This window comes from Nilaparvata lugens, chromosome 7, assembly GCF_014356525.2.
Source record: "Nilaparvata lugens isolate BPH chromosome 7, ASM1435652v1, whole genome shotgun sequence".
Lineage (NCBI taxonomy): Eukaryota > Metazoa > Arthropoda > Insecta > Hemiptera > Delphacidae > Nilaparvata > Nilaparvata lugens.
Window position 1 is genome coordinate 19,079,813 of NC_052510.1, and position 22,814 is coordinate 19,102,626.

The 22,814-nt window shown below is 34.7% G+C and overlaps 1 protein-coding gene across 8 annotated transcripts; it reads left to right on the forward strand.

The window, feature by feature from the left end:
• The first annotated feature begins 224 nt into the window (after positions 1 to 224).
• Positions 225 to 22,119, forward strand: LOC111053300. Of its 8 annotated transcripts, none has more exons than XM_039432274.1 (6): positions 225 to 495; positions 9,871 to 10,156; positions 11,557 to 11,688; positions 15,219 to 15,389; positions 16,315 to 16,510; positions 21,235 to 22,119. In XM_039432274.1, the coding sequence occupies exons 2-6, from the start codon at positions 9,881 to 9,883 to the stop codon at positions 21,879 to 21,881; spliced, it is 1,422 nt and encodes a 473-aa protein (XP_039288208.1). In that variant the 5' UTR covers positions 225 to 495; positions 9,871 to 9,880; the 3' UTR covers positions 21,882 to 22,119. The 8 variants fall into 8 exon arrangements, with proteins under 8 accessions (XP_039288208.1, XP_039288209.1, XP_039288212.1 ...); XM_039432275.1 differs by lacking the exon at positions 15,219 to 15,389 and adding an exon at positions 14,039 to 14,209 and having other exon boundaries at positions 226 to 495; XM_039432278.1 differs by lacking the exon at positions 15,219 to 15,389 and adding an exon at positions 14,039 to 14,209 and having other exon boundaries at positions 226 to 495; positions 11,560 to 11,688.
• The last annotated feature ends 695 nt before the right edge of the window (positions 22,120 to 22,814 follow it).

The following is a 22,814-nucleotide window of genomic DNA, read 5'->3' on the forward strand; positions in this document are numbered from 1 at the left end:
CTTTTGTTGAATCGCCTAGCAGGCGGTCGTAGGTGGTAGTGCGCCGTACTACCGCCGCGGTAGCGAACTCGGTGTGGCGCGATCAACCTGAATACATGGCTAGCGATTTTTAAAACTTCGCTACCGCCGCGGTAGCGAGCTTGGTGTGGCGTGCCCTTTATTGCTCGGTGTCTGGTTTTGGGTGAGTGGAGACGAAGGTGGCTGGGTGTCTATTCTATAATTGGTCTAAGGTTTACAGTTTACACTAACCTAACTTTTACTATTGCTTATCAATATGAAAATAATGTGTATTTTATGCGTTGCTTACATGTGCAGTATTTTCTTATTAACAAATAAAATCTTATTGAAGTGTTAATACTTTTGTTAAAATCTGAATTGGAAAACTTTCTGATATAAGTTTTTATTTGTTCAAATGGATGCTACTGGGAATCCTCAACCACAAAATTGTGCTGTTATTGAAATTCAAGTCGAATAGCCTATAGCCTGAATTAGCAGGTAGGAAGTTCATATTTCTCTACGTTTCTATTTAAAGATAATCTTTCTATAACTAATTAGACAGTCATCATCAATCACTAAGTTAACCTTTTTACCTTTCTTCCGCTTATGCAGGCAGCAAAATAGCGGTCTTTACAAAAACTGAAGTGCCCCCCAAGATTTTTTATTTTCTATTATGTCGATTAGAGTTTGGTGTTAGTCCAGTAAGTATTCTTCTTTCAATATCTCTCCTCACTTTTCTAGCCTTTGTCCACTTCAGTTAATTACTCATTTGAGCATAGGACTAAATTATAACAAGTGAAGTCTGGTGAGCGGTCAATCTGCCGTCTGTCGCAAGCGCTTATAAATGAGGATGTTTTCACTTGAAATTTTGCAAAATAATGTTAGTAAGCTTCATTCATCCTGTCCTAGAATGCTATAAATGCGTACAATCACATGAAGACATGGAAGTGGATTAGATTATGTTTATAGGGCAAGGAAAGTAAAAATCAATAATTATAAAATACCTGTGATGTAAATAATTTCAAGAATGGCCAAATATTACTACTTGAACAATGTGTGGATAGTTATATGAATGGCATATAATATAATGATAATGGATACCTAATACAGGCTTGTTATAATCTAACACCAGTATAATCAATTTAAAGTGCTTGAGATACATGGTTTTTCAAAGGATAATTATAAGCTATATGACACTACGAAATTGAAGTAAACCCCTTCAATAACCTATGTAGGATAGTATTCATAATCAGTGGCATAAGAAATGTCTTGCACACTTTAGGAATGAATAAACTTTGAAAAATGAATGGCGGCTAAATTGTTGCCGCTAGTGGACAGCCTTACCTGACTGGGAGGGCACAGGTGGTGTCTTTGGGTGGGGCAGCCTTCTCTTGACTCCCTGTGAATTTTGGAGTGCCTCAGGGTTCAATACTGGGACCATACTTAGGACACCTACTTCATACTTAATCTTTTGGACACAAGAAGTGTTTGGATGTTATATCAATGTTCCCCTTTGTTGTCTGGCGGTGTGTCGTGGAGGGGGCAATCAAAGGGTGATGCACATAGCATAATATGTGCCAATTGCCGACTGCCAGCCAATTGAACAGCTCACTTCTCATAATGTTGATTTTTGCAAAGTGATTTTATTGTGATTTATTACAAGTGTCATCTCATCTCATATTGTGATCTGGACCCGGGTTCCTGGAAGCAAGGAGGGTTTGGACTTGAAGGTAGGTCTATGTTATTGTGCACTTAGCCATTTAAATTGTTCCACATGCTACCTGACGCCAGACAACCCAAAAATGTTCTCGAGGTAATTGATACAGTCCACAAACCAGAGTGCTGTTTGAGCCAGCCTCTGTTGAATAAACATGGTCCTCCAGGCCGGATTGATTTGTTAATCAATTTGAATAGGACATAAGTTTGAAATATCATCTAATAGGTTTGTCATTTTTTATGCCTATTTTATTCTTGGTTTTTCTGTGTATATGGCTTGTTTTTTCATCATAGACGAATATACAGTTTATTTGTGGTATTCTTTAGAAATTTTGACTCAATTTAAGGTGGAAATTGAGTAGAACAAGTAATATTTTCGTAAATAATTGTGTTGTAGTATTATTGCATAAGATTGTTGCATTGGCGCTACAAGGCTGGACTGGCAAGTTTGTGTCGATAAGTAGAGAAAGATTTATACATCGTCTAGCTGTTACAGTAACTGGAACTGTTATTTTTTTCAAAGGATACTTGCAGTTATTTGCATTGATTATTGTCATTACTTCATTATTAATAGCAGTTATTGTTTGTTCCAATGAGTATTGATACAGTATTATTAGCCTTGTAACTGATCATTCTCTACCGAGCATAACTTGAAGTGCTGGCTTTGCTTGTATGATTAGATAAGCTAGCCATTGTTTGTTACAGTAGGCTACTTCATTGTGGCACCTGCTCTCATTGTTTTCCCTGTTACTCTTGTTTGGCTCTTTGTCTCACTCTCTCTCTCGACAAGTGCTCACTGTTATCGCCTCACTATGGGTGTTATCAAAGACTTGACATTTCAAAGAGATGCATTAATTCGTAAAATAAAACAGATTAATGAAATTGCCGAAGCTGTTGAAAAGGATCCAAAAAATAAAAAAATGAAGAATTTATTGAAAGTTATGGGTGAGCATATCGATCACCACCAGGTGGAGTTCAATGATATAATAGATAAGATGCTGAGCTACTATAACAAACAAAATCCTCAATTGGAAACAACTGAACTTGAAACACTGATGAGCGAATTTGATGAGATTTATTTCAATGTCAAGGCTATTCTCGAAACCTTACCATCCACTCAAACAAATTTGAATATTAGTTCTTCCAATGTAGCTTCTTCACCTACAACTGGAAATATCTTGTCAGTTGCCCTACCTAAGCTTCCTTTAATGACTTTTGACGGCGATTTGAAAATTTGGAGTCAATTTAAAGATTTATTCAAAGCCACGGTTCATAATAATGGTCAAATTGCTGACATACAAAAACATATGTATCTTTGGTCTGTACTGAGAGGCGATGCACAGTCAGTCATTTCTGTAGTCCTATTGACAAGTGATCATTATGCTGAGGCATGGAAAATATCATTGAATCGCTACAATGACTCTTACAAGCTGACTGACGCATACTTGCAAGCAATTTTTGATATGCCAGCAGTTAATAAGCAACCAGAATCGCTACGAAAATTCATCACTCATTTAGCTGAGTATATTGCAGCACTAAAACCAATTGGTCATTCAGTTAATGACTGGTCGATTCCATTATTATTTGTCTTATGTAAAAAACCGACTGAAGAATTGAGAGAGAAGTGGCAGAGACTGCTAAGAAATGGAACAGTATCCTATTTGAAAAACTTCCAAATATTTTTGAATGATGAAGCTGTTATTTTAGAGGCTACCAAATCCACTGATTTATTGGGGTCATCTACATCGTCAGAAGCCTCCTCACGTAAGCAGTTTGGGAAATTGAAACCCACTATGGGAAATTACAAAGCTTCAACTATGATTGCTAAATTGAAATTGGATGAGCTGAAATGTATTGAATGTAATAATTCTCATGAACTGGAAATTGTGAAGTGTTCTTGAATCTCAAACCATCTGATAGATTAAAACATGTAAAAGAATGGAAACTATGTATATGCTGTTTATTGGCAGGGCACTTTATTAGAGATTGTAGAAGAAGGAAGCCATGCAGTCACTGTAATTCGCGTCATCATTGGCTCCTCCATTTAGAGCTGAGACAGCCACCTGTTGAAAACACCAACACATTGGCCGGTAATAAACAAATGAGCAGGGTAGACGTGCACAACGCCGCTGATCAAAGCCATCGAACATTTGTTACTGACTCAGCTAAGAAAGTTTTTTTCGAATGTAAATGGTTCCTTAGTATTGTTATCAACTGTTAAATTGGGAGTTCGAGGTAATCAAGGCAATTATCATAAGGTCAAAGTATTATTAGATAGTGCAAGCACCTAGTCATTTATTACAAGGCAATGCATGAAAAAACTGGGTTTAGTGGTACAGAAAACACATAGTTTGCCAATCTATGGATTATCTGATACTAAACTGGAAGTGACAGATGAAATTACTAACTGTGAATTTAAAACACCGAACTCCCCATCATTAAAAATTACCGCGTTTGTAGTCAACAAAATAGCAGCTACAAATCAGATAAAAAATGTGTACTGGGCACATATTGAAGGACTGGATCTAGCAGATTCTGAATTTTTCCTTTCAGAGGAGGTTGATATTTTATTGGGTGCTGAATACTTCCCCTTCATTCTGACTGGAAGAAAGGTGATTGGTCCAGCGGGTACGCCATCTGCCCTAGAAACTGTAAACTGTGGGGCTACTGCCTGATGGGTAAGGTATCAGAGGAGAGTTCTACTATCTCAAATAATCTCTGCATGTATTCCAATGCTAATTTAGAAGAGTTGGTGAAGCGATTTTGGGTTGTAGAAGAGCCACCTAGGACAAAAAAATTATTGGAAAGTGAAATGGCTTGTGAGGAGATATACAAATCAACTGTTTGTCATTTGAATACTGGTAGATACATTGTAGAATTACCATCCAAGGAAACAAATATGAGTGAGACATCGGGATATCTTGAAGGTGAAACTAATGTTGGAGAAAATGTTTCCATGATTCGAGAAGAAGAATTGGGAGATAATTTAGAAGAAGTTCCAGGTAAACAATGTGTAGCCTTCAACAGTTATTTACCGATCAACGGTAATTTAGGGAAAGAGTTAAAAGCGATTCATAGTCCACATGAAATCAAACCAATGGGAAGACCCATACCGAAAAAGGAAATTGGAGAAGATGTTTTTGAAAAGGAGAAACGAAATTTGGGAGAGTTAGATGATGATAGACAGGATAATGTTGAAATAAAATAGACAAAACCGAAAAGGGAGAAGAAATGAAAGAGTATACTCTAACAACTATGTCATATGGTGTATCATCATTGCCATTTCTTGCTATTTGTACTATGCATCAGTTTATTGAAGATGAAGAAAAAATGTTCCCTGTGGCTTCTGAAGCCTTACGGTTTTCTACTTACATGGATGATATAGTTACATCAGTCTCATCAATGGAAGCAACCAAGCAACTGCAGTCTGAGCTTACTGAATTGTTAAGCAAAGGGAAATTTGAATTTCTAAAGTGGGCCAGCAATCAGTCTACCATTCTATCAAATCTCCCTCCAGAGTATTGCACTATTGATGCAAAAGATTTCACTTTGGAGTCTGATAAAACCATTAAAATTCTTGGCTTCCAATCGAACCCAATTGGTGACTACCTCTTCTACAGGGTGAAGGTTCCATCCAGTCTAGCTACAAAATGAAATGTTTTATCAACTTTGGCATACATTTTGATCCATTAGGATATTTGACACCTTTCATGCTTACCTTCAAGAGTATAATTCAATATCTATGGCAATCAGGATGTGACTGGGATGATATAGCATCCGTGGAGGTAGTGAAGAAATGGGAGCTTTGTGTGGTTGTCCTAGTAGCTAGATTATTACATGAAGTTCAAGAAGTGCTTTCAAAAATTATAAACATAGATTATATTGCAGCTTGGACTTATTCAACTTTGGCATTGAGTTGGATTCGGTCTTCACCTCATCGTTGGGCTACATTTGTGGCAAATTGTGTAAGTCAAGTACAGGAACATCTGTCTACAGAGCAATTCAGATATGTGCCAACCGAATATAATCCAACTGATTGTGCTAGTCGAGGACTATTGCTCAATGAATTAATTGGTAATTCTCTGTGGTGGAATGGTTCTGATTGGTTAGACAAACCACTGGAGTGCTGGCCACACCAAACCCACGGTAATGTTGATGAAAATTCCAAACAGATTGAATTGGAAGCAAGAAAAATTACTCTAGCAACACAGAGTAAAGACTCAGAGGGATCAATTCAATTGGTGAACTTGAGAAATCGATGGAGTTTACTCAAAAGAATTGTATCCTCATTCTGGAAACGTTGGCAATTGGAGCATGTGTCTAGCTTGCAAACCCGAACAAAATGGTACAGAAAACATAGTAATGTTAACATTGGACGTATGGCTCTCTTAAAGGAAAGTAACCTACTCCCGACTGCCAGCCAATTGAACAGCTCACTTCTCGTAATGTCGATTTTTGCAAAGTGATTTTATTGTGATTTATTACAAGTGTCGTCTCGTCTCATATCGTGATCTGGACCCGGGATCCTGGAAGCAAGGAGGATTTGAACATGAAGGTAGGCCTATGTTATTGTGCACTTAGCCATTCAAATTGTTCCACTTGCTACCCGACGCCAGACAACCCAAAAATGTTCCCGAGGTAATTGATACAGTCCACAAACCAGAGTGCTGTTTGAGCCAGCCTCTGTTGAATAAACAAGAAAAATCTGCTAAAAAAGTACAGTATTATTTTTTTCTATTCATTACTTTATTCTTTATACAATATTCTCATATTTGATGGTATAACGCCATCTTTGATCTCTTTGTATTCAGACCTAAGTTAGTCGTCGTAGATTATAAAAATATTTTGAACACATAACTTGACGCAAACATTGATGTTTTTAAAGCTAAACAACAAATCGAGGTGTTTGATCGGATTCTGTATCACTCAGTTTAAATCAAATTAAAGACTTGTTGGCGTCAAAGTAATCAGCCAAAGAGTAGAATGGCACTTCACGCAGCCAGGCTCTAATCCTTGCACCAAAACTTCTGTCATCCACATCCCTCACCATGTCTGGAAGTGTGTTGAAGATCTTCTGAGCCAGTACAGGGAAACAGTATCTTTTCTTGTTCAATCTGCAGAAGGGTAAACAATTTTAACTTTTCCTCTAGTATTATACGAATGCTTATCGGCTCTTCATGTCAATAAGTGATAATGACTTTTTATGTATAGCAAGGAGAGCAGAATGTACTGGTTGAACATCGTATAGATACCCAGTCTAGTGAAGATCAGCCGACAGTGATCAAGGTAACCTGCTGAGTCTAAAATTCCCAATGCCTTTTTCTGTTGAAGAAGTACATCATTACATCCTGGTGCATGTCCCCACATCTGCAGCCCATAAATAATATGGCTGTAGAACAAGGCAAAGTACACTTAATAAGATGCTTCCTAGAAATAAGAGACTTTAGACGCCTGAGTAGAAATATTACCCTGGATAGCTTCAGGCAAAGCTTGTTAGTGTGGTTACCCCAGGTGAGTCTTGAATTCAGTGTAAATCCTAGTAGCTTGAGCTCAGTGCGATTGATGATTGAGGTTTGTACTAAGGCTACAGGTAGTCTCTTGTGTCTTGTATTCATTTAGACTCAGCTTATTATTAGTGATCCCTGGTTTTCCTGGCTGGTATTAGGAATACCAATCTGAGGGGGTTGCAGAGTGCCTACTCACTTTGAAATGCTCTCAAAGTCAATGTTACACAATGTAGGTTTAGTAAGGTTCAGAACTGTTATCCCAATATCGCCATAAAAATGTTCAACATGTTACATCCATCTGTGCATCATTTGAGTGACAGTGAGTTTAAGAGGAGACTCAAGTCCTGACCGCATGCCAGACCATTCTACTCCTTGAGTGAATTTTCTCAGGAGTCTATAGTTGATACTTAGTAGCCATCACCGTGTTTAGTCATTCTATGCCAATATGTTTTTAATATTTGATGTAACAGTGTTGTCAAAAACTTATGTGTGAACTGTGCTTAAGTATATTGACGTGATGACCTATCCAGTGCATCTGGCTGGCTAATGGTCCTTCGAACTGAAGATTGAAAATTTAAGTTTGATCCACTGATTGGCCAGCCCAAAAATATTTGCAGTCGCCCTCTGTGCCAACACTGGTGTACTCCCTCAGGCAAAGATTGTGGTGTCATCAGCAAACAGTAGGATGCCTCCCAGCAAACCAAGGTCATTGACCATAATCAGAAAAAGGAGGGGCCCAATCACTGATCCTTGTGGCACCCCAAAAGGGTGCCAATCCTCTTCATAATAATGATCAATTACTTGGACAGCAATGGCGCAACTCTCTTGTTTGTGGATGATACATCCCTGCTGTCATCGGTTGCGGACATTCAGCAGGTGTTGGATATGTCAGCGGAACATCTGCAGTCTTTGCGGCGGGCCTAACCCTTTGGTTCCAGATCAACTGCTTCCAGCTGAATGAAAACAAGACCCAGCATATCATCTGTAGTCCATGAAGAAGTCTGCCTGCTGATCAATACCATTTGAAGGTGCTAGGCTTTGTCTTGGATACAATATTAACCTGGAATGATTTCATGCCTTTGTTAGAAGGAATGAAAGAGAAAATGGAAGTTGAATGGGTAAGGAGAGCTAATGAAGCAGAATTTCATCTGCTGTATAAACGGTTAGAACAGCGGAGTGATGTCAAATCTTATCTAAACTTCGGCTACGATAGAAAAAAGATAAGTTTAATTCTTAAAGCTAGAGGTTCACTCTTCTATCCCAAATTTGCGCATGGAAGAGAGGAGAGACAGTGGTTATGTTCCTTATGCAATTTAGCCGAGAAAGAGGATATGCTTCACTTCATGGGTTTTTTCAGATATTGGGGGGTATCCGAAGAACATGGCTTGGGAAATGTAGACTCCGAGGTTAAGGTTATCGAATGGCTGAACGGGAAGAGTTGGATAGATTGACAGCATTTCTGATAAAAGGCTTTGCATTTGAGAAAGGATTTGATATTGGAATTCAATTATTAGGCTATGACCGACTCCTGGTAGACAACTTCAAAGGTTATGCCAGTCACCAACCCAATAATATCAAATATAATATTTAATTTACACTACAAGACCAGGCATCTCTCTTTTTCCAATGAAGGTCCAGCCGTGGAAAATAGATACAGCACGATACATCTAGATGCCATTCAGATGCTTTTGAAATATTCTTCAACGCTGTCTGAATAATAGTAGTTAATGTCCACCGCAAATACATTTACAGGGTGGAAAGTGAAATTTTAGACCGAGAAATGTATGTTCCAAGTTTTTAAAGTTATATTAATCATGAAAAGAGTACTTAAAATGAGATGAATCGATCCGATATCTCTCACTAGAATTGAACAGCAATCGATAAAAAATTTTTGCTAATTGTGGCCGCCATCTTGAATTTTTCAATGATGACAAATATTTCCGTTGTTTCCATCATCAATATTCTAGCTTATTCCAGCTAATAGCTTGTTGTAACGAAGAGATTAAGATCATTTGCAAGTCTTAAAAAAGTATATAGATAATCACTATCAGCCTTCGGTTTTGCAAGCAGCGCCTAATGTGTTATTTTGGTTTACAATGCGACTTGTTTTTATATAAGGATTGATTTTTCTTGACTTTGTATTGTATATTATGTTTGTTATTATGGCGAAATGAAATTTGATTTGATCTGATCAAAAACAAAAATACCTTGAAATTCAGATTTCCGAAGATATGACTCTTTTTTTAAATTGTAACTCAGTAATCATCGAAGTAAGAGATTTCGGAATAATCTTATTTTATTCGAAATTGTATTATCTAAAAGAAAAATGTGAGTAATTTTGTCTGTCCTTTTGCTGGTTTCGGCGGAAATGACTGAACACTGGAATTGGAACATAATATTAATTTGAAGTTTTTGAAACATTCTGTATTTGGCACAAGGAAATTTTGCATGAAAGAATTGGTTCTAGACTTCTTCTCTGTATCCAAACAATATATTTAAAAAAATCAGAACTTAAATATATTATTTTGCAAGCACCAATGTACTATGTACATTGACTGGACTACTGCTTTTTTCGTACTTATGTTTCATATCCCAAATTTCAATAAATATAATTTTGAATCGAATATCTATGAGTGTTGTTCTTTTTCAGGTAGACAATAATGGCAGTAGAATTTGACTTTGATCACCTTCTGCAATTAGACGCACTTGAAGAAGAAGGTAGAAAAGAACTTCTCGCCTTGTTTGAAAATCTGGACGAAGGTGTTACACAGAACAATAATGCAGCTCACAAGGAAAAGAACAGTGATAAAAGTGATGAAGAAGTGATCGATATTTTGGAACTTTTCAAAGATATCGATATTGAATCAATTAACCGACTGGGAAACTGCTCGAATGATGATGGGGAATTATCCGTCAGTGAAAACAAACCAAATTATGTAAATGAATCATTAACTCAACTACTATAATATTATTTTGGATGGAATTATTAGCTGGATCTTCAAAATCTAATTTTAAACAAATTCTCAAGCTGAAATGATATTTGTAAACAAATTTTAAAATGTCTATTAACGCAACCTCTTTCTAATAGAGGCATTGGAGGAGGCTGTGATGAATTGTGTGAAAAAGGCTCTGTGTTAAAGACTGTGGAAATTATCCTTAAGCTGCGTTTACACCAAAGTTATTAACAAAATGTTGATAATTTAATCCTTATAGATTCTATTAGATTGAACATAACTTATCATACACATGATGAACGTATGTGTTTGTCAAGTTCCGTTCAATCTAATAGAAATTATAAGGATTAAGCTATTAACATTTTGTTAATAACTTTGGTGTAAACGCAGCTTAAAAAACAATCGTTTCTTCCTCTGTTCTCCTGTAATCTCATTTTTCTTTTACAATAAAATTTATCATTAAGTTTATTTAGTTGATGGATATATTTTACCAACTTGAAATAGATGGGTAATCTATGAATATTAAATTTTTCGAAAACGTCAATAGAACTAACGAAATCAAAGCTCCTTTCATGCCTCCGTTGTTAATTATAAAACTTGTGAGGTTTCAGCATATATGATTATATTTCCACTGCAGATACACAGTTTTACATAAAGTCAACCATTCAGCTTCATTCCATGTTTCAAATCTTTCAGGAAATTGTAGGGCATTGTTTTGAAAAAACAAAATGATGGATTAAGTTAATGTAAAAACGAATGTGTTCCAATCGAAATGTGTTTATTGGTAGAAAATTTTGGGCTTTTGCTTGTAGTTGGGTGAAATATTCTTTTTGTCGTGGAGTTTGAATGAAATTTTAATATTCTTCAATATTGTTGTATATGTCAGTGATTTTATTCTGTGTTAAGAATTTAATGGAACTGTAGGGAATTATGAAGTGCATTAGATTTTGAACATAACCTCTATAAAAAGGAATAGGCTGCTTATATTATTTTGGATAGAAACAGTTTTGGGCGAATAGCTGTTTGTTCATCCAGAGTTTTGTAATCAATTATCGCCAATTAATGAATAAATAAATAGAATACGGTATTGGTACTGGAAACCTCTGTACACTATCTTATATGGTAGCATTTCCAGCAACTAAGTTATAAAAGTTTTCATAATTTATCAATAATATAAAGCGATAGTCTTTGAATCACAGTATTGAAAGCTACTCGAGTATCTATTGACTGTAATGAATCATCCAAGTCTTATAATTTTTTCCAGTGTTATAATTTTTACTACTGGTATTTTGAATTATCCAACTACCTATAGTATCAATGTGCTATTTCATTCTGTATTAATGATTCAATAATCGAATTTCTCCCCTCATTTATATTTCCAGCAGAAGGGCACTCATACAACTATAGAAAAAGAGAAGAGTGATAAAAGTGATGGAAACCATTGCGATATCTTCAACAATCTAGACCATAACACATATAGCAAACAAGAAAACTCATCAAAACATCAAAATCATGTAAGTAAAAAAAAACTCAACTAAATAAAAATATTATTTGCTACAATGAAGTTGTGTTCACAAACTCAAGTCATAAGTTATGTGTCATCTGTAACCTGCAGTGTCCAGAATCGATGCAACTTATACTGTTCGAGGGTCCGCAATACAGCGATGTTTTTGAAAGGACGGATTCAAAGATCCAAAGGTTCAAAGAACCTCACCCGACAACCGAAGCATATTGTGTGTCCCAAGCATAATTATTATTTTTGAAGGGACGGATTCAAGGATCCAAAGGTTCAAAGAACCCTACACGTCAACCGAAGCTTATTGTGTTTCAAAGTAGTATGTTAGTTAGGCAAACCAATACCTGTGTTCTTTACAAGAACCAGGAGTTCTTCCCTATGCTAACATCCCATTCATCACCTGGTTGCTTGTCGCAATCCAGTGTGATGTGCTTGGCAGTCTCTTCAGACTGATTAGTCCTCACTACGTGAGTTTCACTCTTGGCTTTCTTTGAAAGTCCTCCCGCTGAGGAAGGGGCGGCCAAATTGCCTCTGGGGCCCCTGGTCACCCTCGACTCAGCCTCGTCCCGAATTTGTACCTGGAGTTTCACCCGTCTCTTGAGTTTTTATCTCTGCCCCTCCGAAACTGCCCTGATGGGGCAGATCTCGTGGGTTTGAAGGCAAGGCAACTTCTGGAGTTGCCTTGGGGTTTCTTTTAGTCGCCTCCTACGGCAAGCAGGGATACTGTGGGTGAATTCTGGTTTTTAAAACATTCTTGAGTACGATGTTCGACTCAAAGCTCCCCAACCACAGGGGGCGTCCCAAGTATGTTGATTAGGCAAACCAATTCCTGTGTCCTTTACAAGGTCCAGGAGTTTCTTCCCTATACCAACATCCCATTCCTCACCTGGTTGCTTACAGCCAAACAGAGCCCTTCTTCTAGCCCCAAGTCTTTCGCAAGTCCAATCGTGTGGAGATGCTTCCTGAAGTGGCCTTGTCCAGTTATCAAGGCAATCAAATGCTTGACCTGACCTCTACCCAGACTCACCAGCCAGCTGGTGAAGCAAGGGCTTGCGTCTGCCAGCAACCTTTTGCCAAGTGCTTGACCAGGGTGACCTTGCCATTTCTGTTGATGTAAGTCCCTTTACCATTTGCTTATTGTATGGAAGGCAGTTGTTTGCTTATGCCACAGCTTGGCTCTGGACCAAAGAATGGCATACTGGAACCCCGTTTAGCAAGCTCATCTGCACGCTCGTTACCTCCAATGCCTACATGGCCAGGTACCCAACCAAGATCTTAAGATCAGCTGTGCTTTTAGAATCAAGTTTCTTTTTCAGTAATTCTTCAAAATTATATTTTTAATATGTGAATTTTTTCTATTTTAGTTATAATAATTTGAAATATTTCTTCTATGTTTAGTTTTGAAGCATCTACATTTGAAAATCTACTTTGTGAAAATACTTGAGGACTGAAAATTCTGTTAATTGAAGAACTACAAGACTTAACCTATTTCGGACTATGTGTTATCTAAATTTAAAAGAGGAATAGCACAAGATTATTTCATTTTTTTATCTCCCTATCATTTTGATAATGTACTTATTGTATAAATGAATAAAGATGCACAGAGTTGCGTGTTGCAAGCCTGCTGAGTGTATTGTGGCACTCCAATACCAATTTAGACTTGATTTCATTGCCTGACAATCTGACAGGATTACTATATGCTTGTCGCAATAGCGTCTGGCAATGCCTATGTTGGCACAAGCCATGGTTACTGAGGAATGTTCCAGTGTTCGCAAACGAAAATGTGATAAGTGTTGCTAGAGATTATCCTTTGCTATCGAAGAGAGACATTAAACATGTTTTAATATTTTTTCATAAATTGTTGATGAATGGTATGAATAGTATGAATGAATAGTAAAGGGCTTTCAAAAAAGCAGTTATAATAATTTTCATGGATTTAACAATACTGTAAATGGTAATCATTCATTGAAGCCAAAACTGTGTGAATGTGTTTAAATGAAGCAAACCGTTTTAACTGTTCCTACTTTAATAATAATTAGTTTTGATTCAGTAAGTAGTATAATTATTGCTTTGCCAGGGTTATGTGAAGATTTTATTTTTTCAAGCCAGTATTGTTAGTTTATTATGAGAATTTGTATTATTTTTCTGTTCTGAATTTATTGTGTGTAATTTTATTTTATTATTGTTTTGTCAAGATAAAACTGATTCGATTTTAAATTCAACACAGTTTTTAGCCATAATTCTCCTGTAACTATGAAGTGTTTTCAAGTGTGTAATATGTATACTAGAAATCTTGCTATAATGTATATTTTCAAAGGAATTTTATTCCTATTCTATTCTATTTCTAGCTGAAGGAAAGTCATGCAACCACCGAGGAAGAGAACAGTCCTGAAAGTGATGGAAACAAGATCGATATTATCGAGTTCTTCAATAATCTAGACCAAAATACTGACATCGAACAAGAAAATTGTAGTAATTCTATTGAAGAAATAACAGTCAGTGGGAACAATCAAAATTATGTGAGTCAATCATTATCTCAACTAGATAAAAATATTCGCTAGATTATCGGATTATCAAGTTCTACAGTATTTCATAGTACCTAATAAATTTGATAATACTATTAAAATATGCAAATTCTACTTCTAAATCAGATACACTAAAAATCTAAATTTTACATTAAAAGTCTATCAAATTTCATTGTCAGTAAAATCCTATCGTAAAATCTTTAACAAATTAATCAGATCAGATTCTCATTCATTCCATTTACGCTTGATTTATTAGTATAAAATGATATCAGTGTGCGATTTTTGTGCATGACCACTTCCTATTTGAAAAATAACATTCATTCAAAATGGCGAACCAAAATTTTGTTCAATATTAGGAATGATAGAGATGGTGCTATCACAAGTCTTTGTTTAGCAAGAGACTGCTTCTAAACTAAGTAAATCAACACTGGTAATTAAACAAGACAGCTAAACTATGTTTTTCAACTACGGTACCTGATTGAAACTTCAAATCATTGAAAAGTTTTGAGGTTTTTGTAAGAGTAAGAGTCGCGTTGTTTTACAAGTAATCTGACAAAGCAAGCTAAACTGGGTCAGTCAATTTATATATTATATACCATGCAGAAAATGGTAATCATTCATTGAAGCCAAAACTGTGTGAATGTGTTTAAATGAAGCAAACCGTTTTAACTGTTCCTACTTTAATAATAATTAGTTTTGATTCAGTAAGTAGTATAATTATTGCTTTGCCAGGGTTATGTGAAGATTTTATTTTTTCAAGCCAGTATTGTTAGTTTATTATGAGAATTTGTATTATTTTTCTGTTTTGAATTTATTGTGTGTAATTTTATTTTATTATTGTTTTGTCAAGATAAAACTGATTCGATTTTAAATTCAACACAGTTTTTAGCCATAATTCTCCTGTAACTATGAAGTGTTTTCAAGTGTGTAATATGTATACTAGAAATCTTGCTATAATGTATATTTTCAAAGGAATTTTATTCCTATTCTATTCTATTTCTAGCTGAAGGAAAGTCATGCAACCACCGAGGAAGAGAACATTCCTGAAAGTGATGGAAACAAGATCGATATTATCGAGTTCTTCAATAATCTAGACCAAAATACTGACATCGAACAAGAAAATTGTAATAATTCTATTGAAGAAATAACAGTCAGTGGGAACAATCAAAATTATGTGAGTCAATCATTATCTCAACTAGATAAAAATATTCGCTAGATTATCGGATTATCAAGTTCTACAGTATTTCATAGTACCTAATAAATTGATAATACTATTAAAATATGCAAATTCTACTTCTAAATCAGATACACTAAAAATCTAAATTTTACATTAAAAGTCTATCAAATTTCATTGTCAGTAAAATCCTATCGTAAAATCTTTAACAAATTAATCAGATCAGATTCTCATTCATTCCATTTACGCTTGATTTATTAGTATAAAATGATATCAGTGTGCGATTTTTGTGCATGACCACTTCCTATTTGAAAAATAACATTCATTCAAAATGGCGAACCAAAATTTTGTTCAATATTAGGAATGATAGAGATGGTGCTATCACAAGTCTTTGTTTAGCAAGAGACTGCTTCTAAACTAAGTAAATCAACACTGGTAATTAAACAAGACAGCTAAACTATGTTTTTCAACTACGGTACCTGATTGAAACTTCAAATCATTGAAAAGTTTTGAGGTTTTTGTAAGAGTAAGAGTCGCGTTGTTTTACAAGTAATCTGACAAAGCAAGCTAAACTGGGTCAGTCAATTTATATATTATATACCATGCAGAAAATTGAATCTATTAACAGAAATGTGCATTATTTGAAGAATTTGCAGCATTATACTTTTTCAACTGTTAAATCGCAATTTATTACTGTTCAAGTTGAAATTTTTTCAACTTTTGAATGTCAACATTCAATACCATTCTAATATTCCAATCATGATTGATTGGTCAGTTTAATAAATCTTTGGATAATTAGGAAAATATTAGTCAATTGGTCAAGTTATTTTACAATAACTAACAATGCTTGCTGACAATAATTAACTAACTTTCAATGACTAACAAATCCCATGCAAAGGTGACTCATGCTTTTTATATTTTTCAGGTTCCAACTCCATGTCAGAGGTGTGAGGCTCAAGGCAAAACCTATATGAAGGAATTGATGTTCCTCAACCAAAAACAGGCTTTTTATGCCTGTAAAAATGCCTCGTGTGTTGAAGAAGATAATATTAGAGTAATAAAATCCAACTTTTGGGAAAAACAGCTTAATGCGGATGATCTTGAACGCCTCAATTTGCCTGGTTGGTATACAATTTTTCTTATTTTTATTTTGCTAAAAATACGGAATCAATACTATACTACATTCTTCTATAATACTATAATCAATAGAAAACATTCCATAAATTCTTTCAAGACATTACTATTTGAGTATTAATGAAACTTATTCTTGAAATTTCTTGTTTACAAAAGACCTGTGTGCCTCTGTGTGGCATTCTTTCTTATACAAGAGAATAATTCTCAAAAATAGGGAATATTTTATCATTCATCTTGTAAAGCAACTCTTTCAAAATATATTCCATTCAATCACATCCCGAACGAGCTCATCGGTGAACTTATTAAATTTGCCATAAATATTAAAAACTGGATACTACAAAATAATAGTACTTTTTTCTTAATACGGTACTGTATGAGATATATATTTTTCAATTTTTAAAACTATTAATTCACAATCAATAGCAGTTCGGTTATGTTCAATATGCTTTCTATTGTTTGTACAGTAAAATTCCATTTTAAATAATTATAGCTTAAGAAGAGGTGAACAAGTGATTCACTTGCCATTTAGCTATTTAGAATAGTAATTATTGTTTTTGTCCAACTGTCACAACTTTGTATTATTTTTGTTAAAATAAATTGAATTGAAATTAGATTGAATCACAGTTACATATTTGAGAACATAGATAGAACTCGAGGATTATTGACTGAGAAACAAAAAACAAAAGGAATTATACAAGTACCTATTTATTACAAGAGTAAAATATTTTCCACATATTTATTCCATTCACAAACTAATTGAACGAGCGTTAGCGATTCCTGACTCTTGGTTCACTCAAGGCCAAAGTGCTTGTGATTTAGTCAGCTGGATTTAATTGCATGCTATTTCTATTTTTGAGGAGTATCTAAATTTCAAAATGCATAATAATAATTATACATTCTATAATACATTCAATTAGTGATGTGAAATTTCCGGGAATTTAAGATCGAGGAAATATTCCTAGGGAATTTAAGGGAAATATTCTCAAAAATCATAAATTCTCGGAAATTTATGGGATTTTAAGGAAATTTATGTTTTTTTTCATAAAGACGTTTTTTGTTACACATGGTCTCAATCACCTGTTATACAACAGATTTATGTAAGAGATATAAGGATGAATAACTTTTAAATTGTAGTAAGTTCAAAGAAAACAGTATTTTGAAGCTCATAGACTGAAAGGAGAAATGAGCACTCAATAAATCATTCAATTGCATGTAAATCATGAATCATGAATGCCTGTAAATCAGGTAAACAAAGTCAACAAAAGTATTGAGTGTAATTTAAATTTAATTGCATGATGTTATTCAATTTCTCCGCACAAAAATAATTGACCCCCTAAATAAAGATTAGAGTAGAATATAAACCCAAAAATTAGAAATTATAAAATACAGCAAAATAGGCTAAACTAAAACAAGGAGCATACTCGAGTTTAATTCAGTATTAAAAAAGAAAATAATTCCACAGCTCACAACCTTTCAAGAGTCATTGAGGCTCACTTAACTTGTAATAAGATACTAGACCAGACAACGAATGCTCAAAACGATATAGAGGAAATGTTTGGAGCACAATTTTTGACCTCGCAGTCCTTTTAAGGAGAGTGAGGGGGTAAGCATGTAAAAAGTCCTCACTCCTACCACACTCAACACTAAAACTACTATAAAAATTTATGGAAAGCATAAAATGATGAAATAATACATTAAATTGAAGAGAATTGTATGCTCTTCAACTCACTGTCTCTTAAATACTCCTATAGTCCAGTCAATGAAAGATTATAGTGGAAAAAATTTGGAACACAATTTTTGACCCCGTAGCTCTTCTTTTAAGGATAGTAAGGGAGTAATCATATTTAAAGTCCTCAATCCTACCCCCTGTGTAAAAAAATTACATTTTTTATGCATTGTTGTTGAGTAATAAGCCCTGAAAGTGCAAAAAGTTGGATGAATGTCCTTTCAAAGATTTTACATCTTTAAAAGTGAATATCTCAAAAACTAAAGAAGATATCACAAAACTCTACTGTACAAAACTTTTAGGGGATTTATCTAGCTTCATTTTTACTCAGCCATGTCGCTGAAATGCTTTGTTTACCAAAAATTTCCGAAAGGCGCATATTGTTCAAGATATATGCAAAAAACAAAATATGGCACTTTCAAACCACCCCCACCACCTTAGCACAGGGGGTAGGAGTGAGGACTTTTGATACGTTTACCCCCTTACTACCCTTAAAAGAGCTACGGGGTCAAAAATTGTGTTTCAAAATTTTTTCTCTATAATCTTTCATTGACTGGACTATACGATTATTTAAAATACAGTGAGTGAGTGAGCAAAAACAGGCTCAAAGAATGATGATTTATTGATTATATTAATGTAAAATATGAGTGGGATTGATCAATTTCAATCATTTTTAAGACAATTTTATAAATTCCCTCAAGTTTCCATAAATTCCCAAAATTTCTTGGCCTCGGAAATATTCACGAAAATATTGCCAAATCATAAGTTCCTTCCCACTGGGAATATTCCCGATCCACATCATTGCATTCAATACAAATGGGAAACTTTTTAAATTGTTTTTTGTGGGTTTGTTTTTATTTCAATTAGGGATTCAGTTCCAATTTCTACCACTTGAATCATGAGTCAGTCTCTTATCCATTGAATCGGTGCTCTACCTTTCAGACAATGGCATTTCGATGGCCGTGAACACCACAATATCAAAACAAAGCAACAGCAATTAACAATGATAAACCTAACTATACAAATTTATTGTACTGTACTATACAGTTTTTAATCTTGAGCTGCTCCTGAGATACTTTCTTATTTACAATAAAATCATTTTTATCAATAATTTTGTCAATAATAATTTAAAATGGGGCCATGTGGTTGCACTGTCATTACTGTGACGTATTGGCATTTGTTTTGGTGCGTTCTGAAAATGGCAGGAATATGTACTGCAGAGAAGAAGAAGAAGAAAAGCTTGAAGTGGAATTGTGATAACATTTCGAAATTTTCAAAGGCTTATCAAAACCGCTCTTACACATATATATTTTCCAATCATTTACACACATAAGGTACAATACAGATTACACAACTGAATACATGCAAAACAATAACACCAATCATAATAATATACTAAATCAAGAACTGTGATGCAAAATAGTGCGGGGGTGGTATTGAAGGGTTTTCCAACTATTGAATAAATATAAAAGGGTTCTATACTGGATATTTTCATTTTATTTCAATTGTTTTCTTTTTTATTTGTTTCAATTAAAACAAGACAAAACACCGCTACCTCCCGTAGCACTGTTCAATCACTGTTACCTCCCGTTATTTTTGAGTTCAGTGTTTATGTGCCAGCTCTACATTCCCTTTCAATAAGCCCTTACCGGCTACGAGCATCTACTGATATGCACTCTGTCAAAAATCATCGAAATTTAATTCAATTAGGTCACAATTTAACACGTAAATTATAGCTGCGAACTGTAAAGTCTATTTATAATTGAGTAGGAATTTATTTTGTGAATATGTGTTCAATGATTGCAGAATCAACATGATTACAATAATTTTATTCAATCCATTTGAGTTGGATTCCATAATATTTTGATTTCAAATCAGATTATTGAACGAGCGTGAGCGAGTTCTCACTTTTGACTTACTCAAGGCCAAAGTTGTTGTCCGTCTGTTCTACAATATCTTGAGAAAGATTATTGATCAATCAGCGACACAGCTGAGGCTATTTACGAGCTTCGAGCTATCATACAGACAGTCATTCATGCGCAGACACATGACCTCATTCCTTCAGTCATGACAGTCCTTCATGACACATGATTTCAGCTGGTTAATATACAACATAATTTACAACTTTTACATCAACAAACTGATACGGGTTTGTCACCTTTGATATGAATCTATGTAACGGTTATGCATACTGTCTCCGATTTAATTGAAAGCTGCAATCTATTTTCTTCGTCAAACCAATTAATTTTTTGGGAGCAAAGAATTGATAAAAGAAGGCCTTACTAATATTACTGTTATTTTTACAACAATTTGCGATTTTAATACAACGTCCCTATCCTCCCCGTGTTAAATTGTGGCCTAATTGACGAATTAAATTGGAGAAGATTCCGCAATGGTCGCTGTTTTTAAAATTCGCTTCACCTACGTGCTCAAAGCGAATAGATGCTAAATAAAAATTGTAACTAAAAATGCTTTGTAAAATTTTTGATATCGACCTTAGTTATTGATGTTTTTTTAAATATCGAAAAATTGATATAGCTAAAAAATATGTTCATTAAAAAAATTTGTTTGTTGCAAATTGCATGTAGAATCTATGGTCTTAGACTGTTACACCTTTCGTGGGACAATCTGTATATCTCAAAAAAATAATTTCAACAAAGAAGCAGCTAAGCACCCTGCTAGAATCTCACTGACTAAAGGAAATAAGGTATTTCTTGAAATTGTTTATCAAGAACGTTCCTGAAATAGAATTTGTTGAACTTTTTCATTTTTTGAATTTCAGGTGAATCTACTGACTAAAGGAAATAAGGTATTTCTTGAAATTGTTTATCAAGTACGTTCCTGAAATAGAATTTGTTGAACTTTTTCATTTTTTGAATTTCAGGTGAATCTACTGACTAAAGGAAATAAGGTATTTCTTGAAATTGTTTATGAAGTACGTTCCTGAAATAGAATTTGTTGAACTTTTTCATTTTTGAATTTCAGGTGAACTATTGGATTACATGCCTGTGATAACGAACAGCGATGCCAAAAGAATCGCGAACATTGCACAGTATCGAGAGGAACTACAAGAAAAGCAAGTGGCAGATGTACTTGGCGGTATTTATTGGAAGCTAGAAGGGACGATACCTGCTGGACTCCTTACCTGTGCTGCTCCATCGAAATCGAAATATTCACTTGATGAAGTGAGTGACATTGAAGTGGAAAGAATCATCGCCATATTAAACTCTATTGATAGAGGCAAAATATTGGCTGGTAAAAATACGGGGAAAACAGCTGCTCAAAATAATCCAAAGGAAAGTAGTAGTTGTCATATGTCAAATCATAGTAGTAGCTCTCGGAAGTCACAAGAACTGCCACTGACTGAGGACAATGTTCAGAGCCCAGGGAAGAGAGAAACTGACAGGCGTAATAACCTTAGTTCTAAGAAAAAGGCAGATAACAACAAAAAGCCAGCATACAAGAAAAAGGCTACATACAAGAAAAAGGCAGCATATTTAGAAACATACCATCCAAACTCTGGACGTCCCTTAAGCCGGAAACCTGTATATATTAGTGATAAAAAGAAGAAGAAAATTTTGGCGAGACATATTAAGGATATCGAAATATTGTCCAAAAAATACGACTTATAGAAGGTTAATATAAAGAAAATCCATTCCTGGATTTAATTGTAGCGGAGATAAAAATAATAAACTTCTGATATCAGCATCCTAGAATCTAAAAAGATTTCCTTCCTACCCAGTACAATATACAGAAACTATACAACTAGTCGAATTATACATAACAAAAATCCTATATTTTCTCATATTTGGATTGCTTATATGTGATAAAATACATATTAAAGTACTATTAAACGTTTGTAATGGTAAAGATGTTGAAAAAAATGTGAAAATAGAAAGTTGAAATTTGACATTCTTTAACATCAAAATTTTCTACCAATCAGTTTTAAAAAATAATGCAAATATGTGTAACACCAGTTCGCCTCCAAATTGCACATTGGTTAACACTAAATAGACTAGCAAATTAAATGAAAAAAATCTGGTGTGGCGCACTCACACAACTCCCCTTGCCGTTATGAAAATTGATCAACTGCCGCTAGTATTCACGCGCATCTCAAGTCTACTATTCAAAGATGTAAGCCAGCTGGTGACAGGACAATAGCGCTGCAGACACATGAAGTCTGCTATCTCTTCATAGTGAATGATTTAATGAAATCAACACTTGCTAACAGTTTGCAAATTGAATAATCTTATTTTCTCGAACTTCGAGCTTATTTTCAATTTTAGGTGAAAATGTTACTGAACATTAATTGTAGAGGTTTTCATGCTCAATCTTTTCTTTGAAAACCCCTGTTTTTGACAACATTTTCGCTATTCTAGCCGCCATCTTGAATTGCATTTGATCGAAATAATTTGTGTCGGATCCTAGGGGAAGGACCTTAAGTTCCAAAATTTCAAGTCATTCCGTTAATTGGGAGATGAGATATCGTGTACACAGACGCACACACACTCATATATATATACACACACACATACAGACCAATTCCCAAAAACCACTTTTTTGGA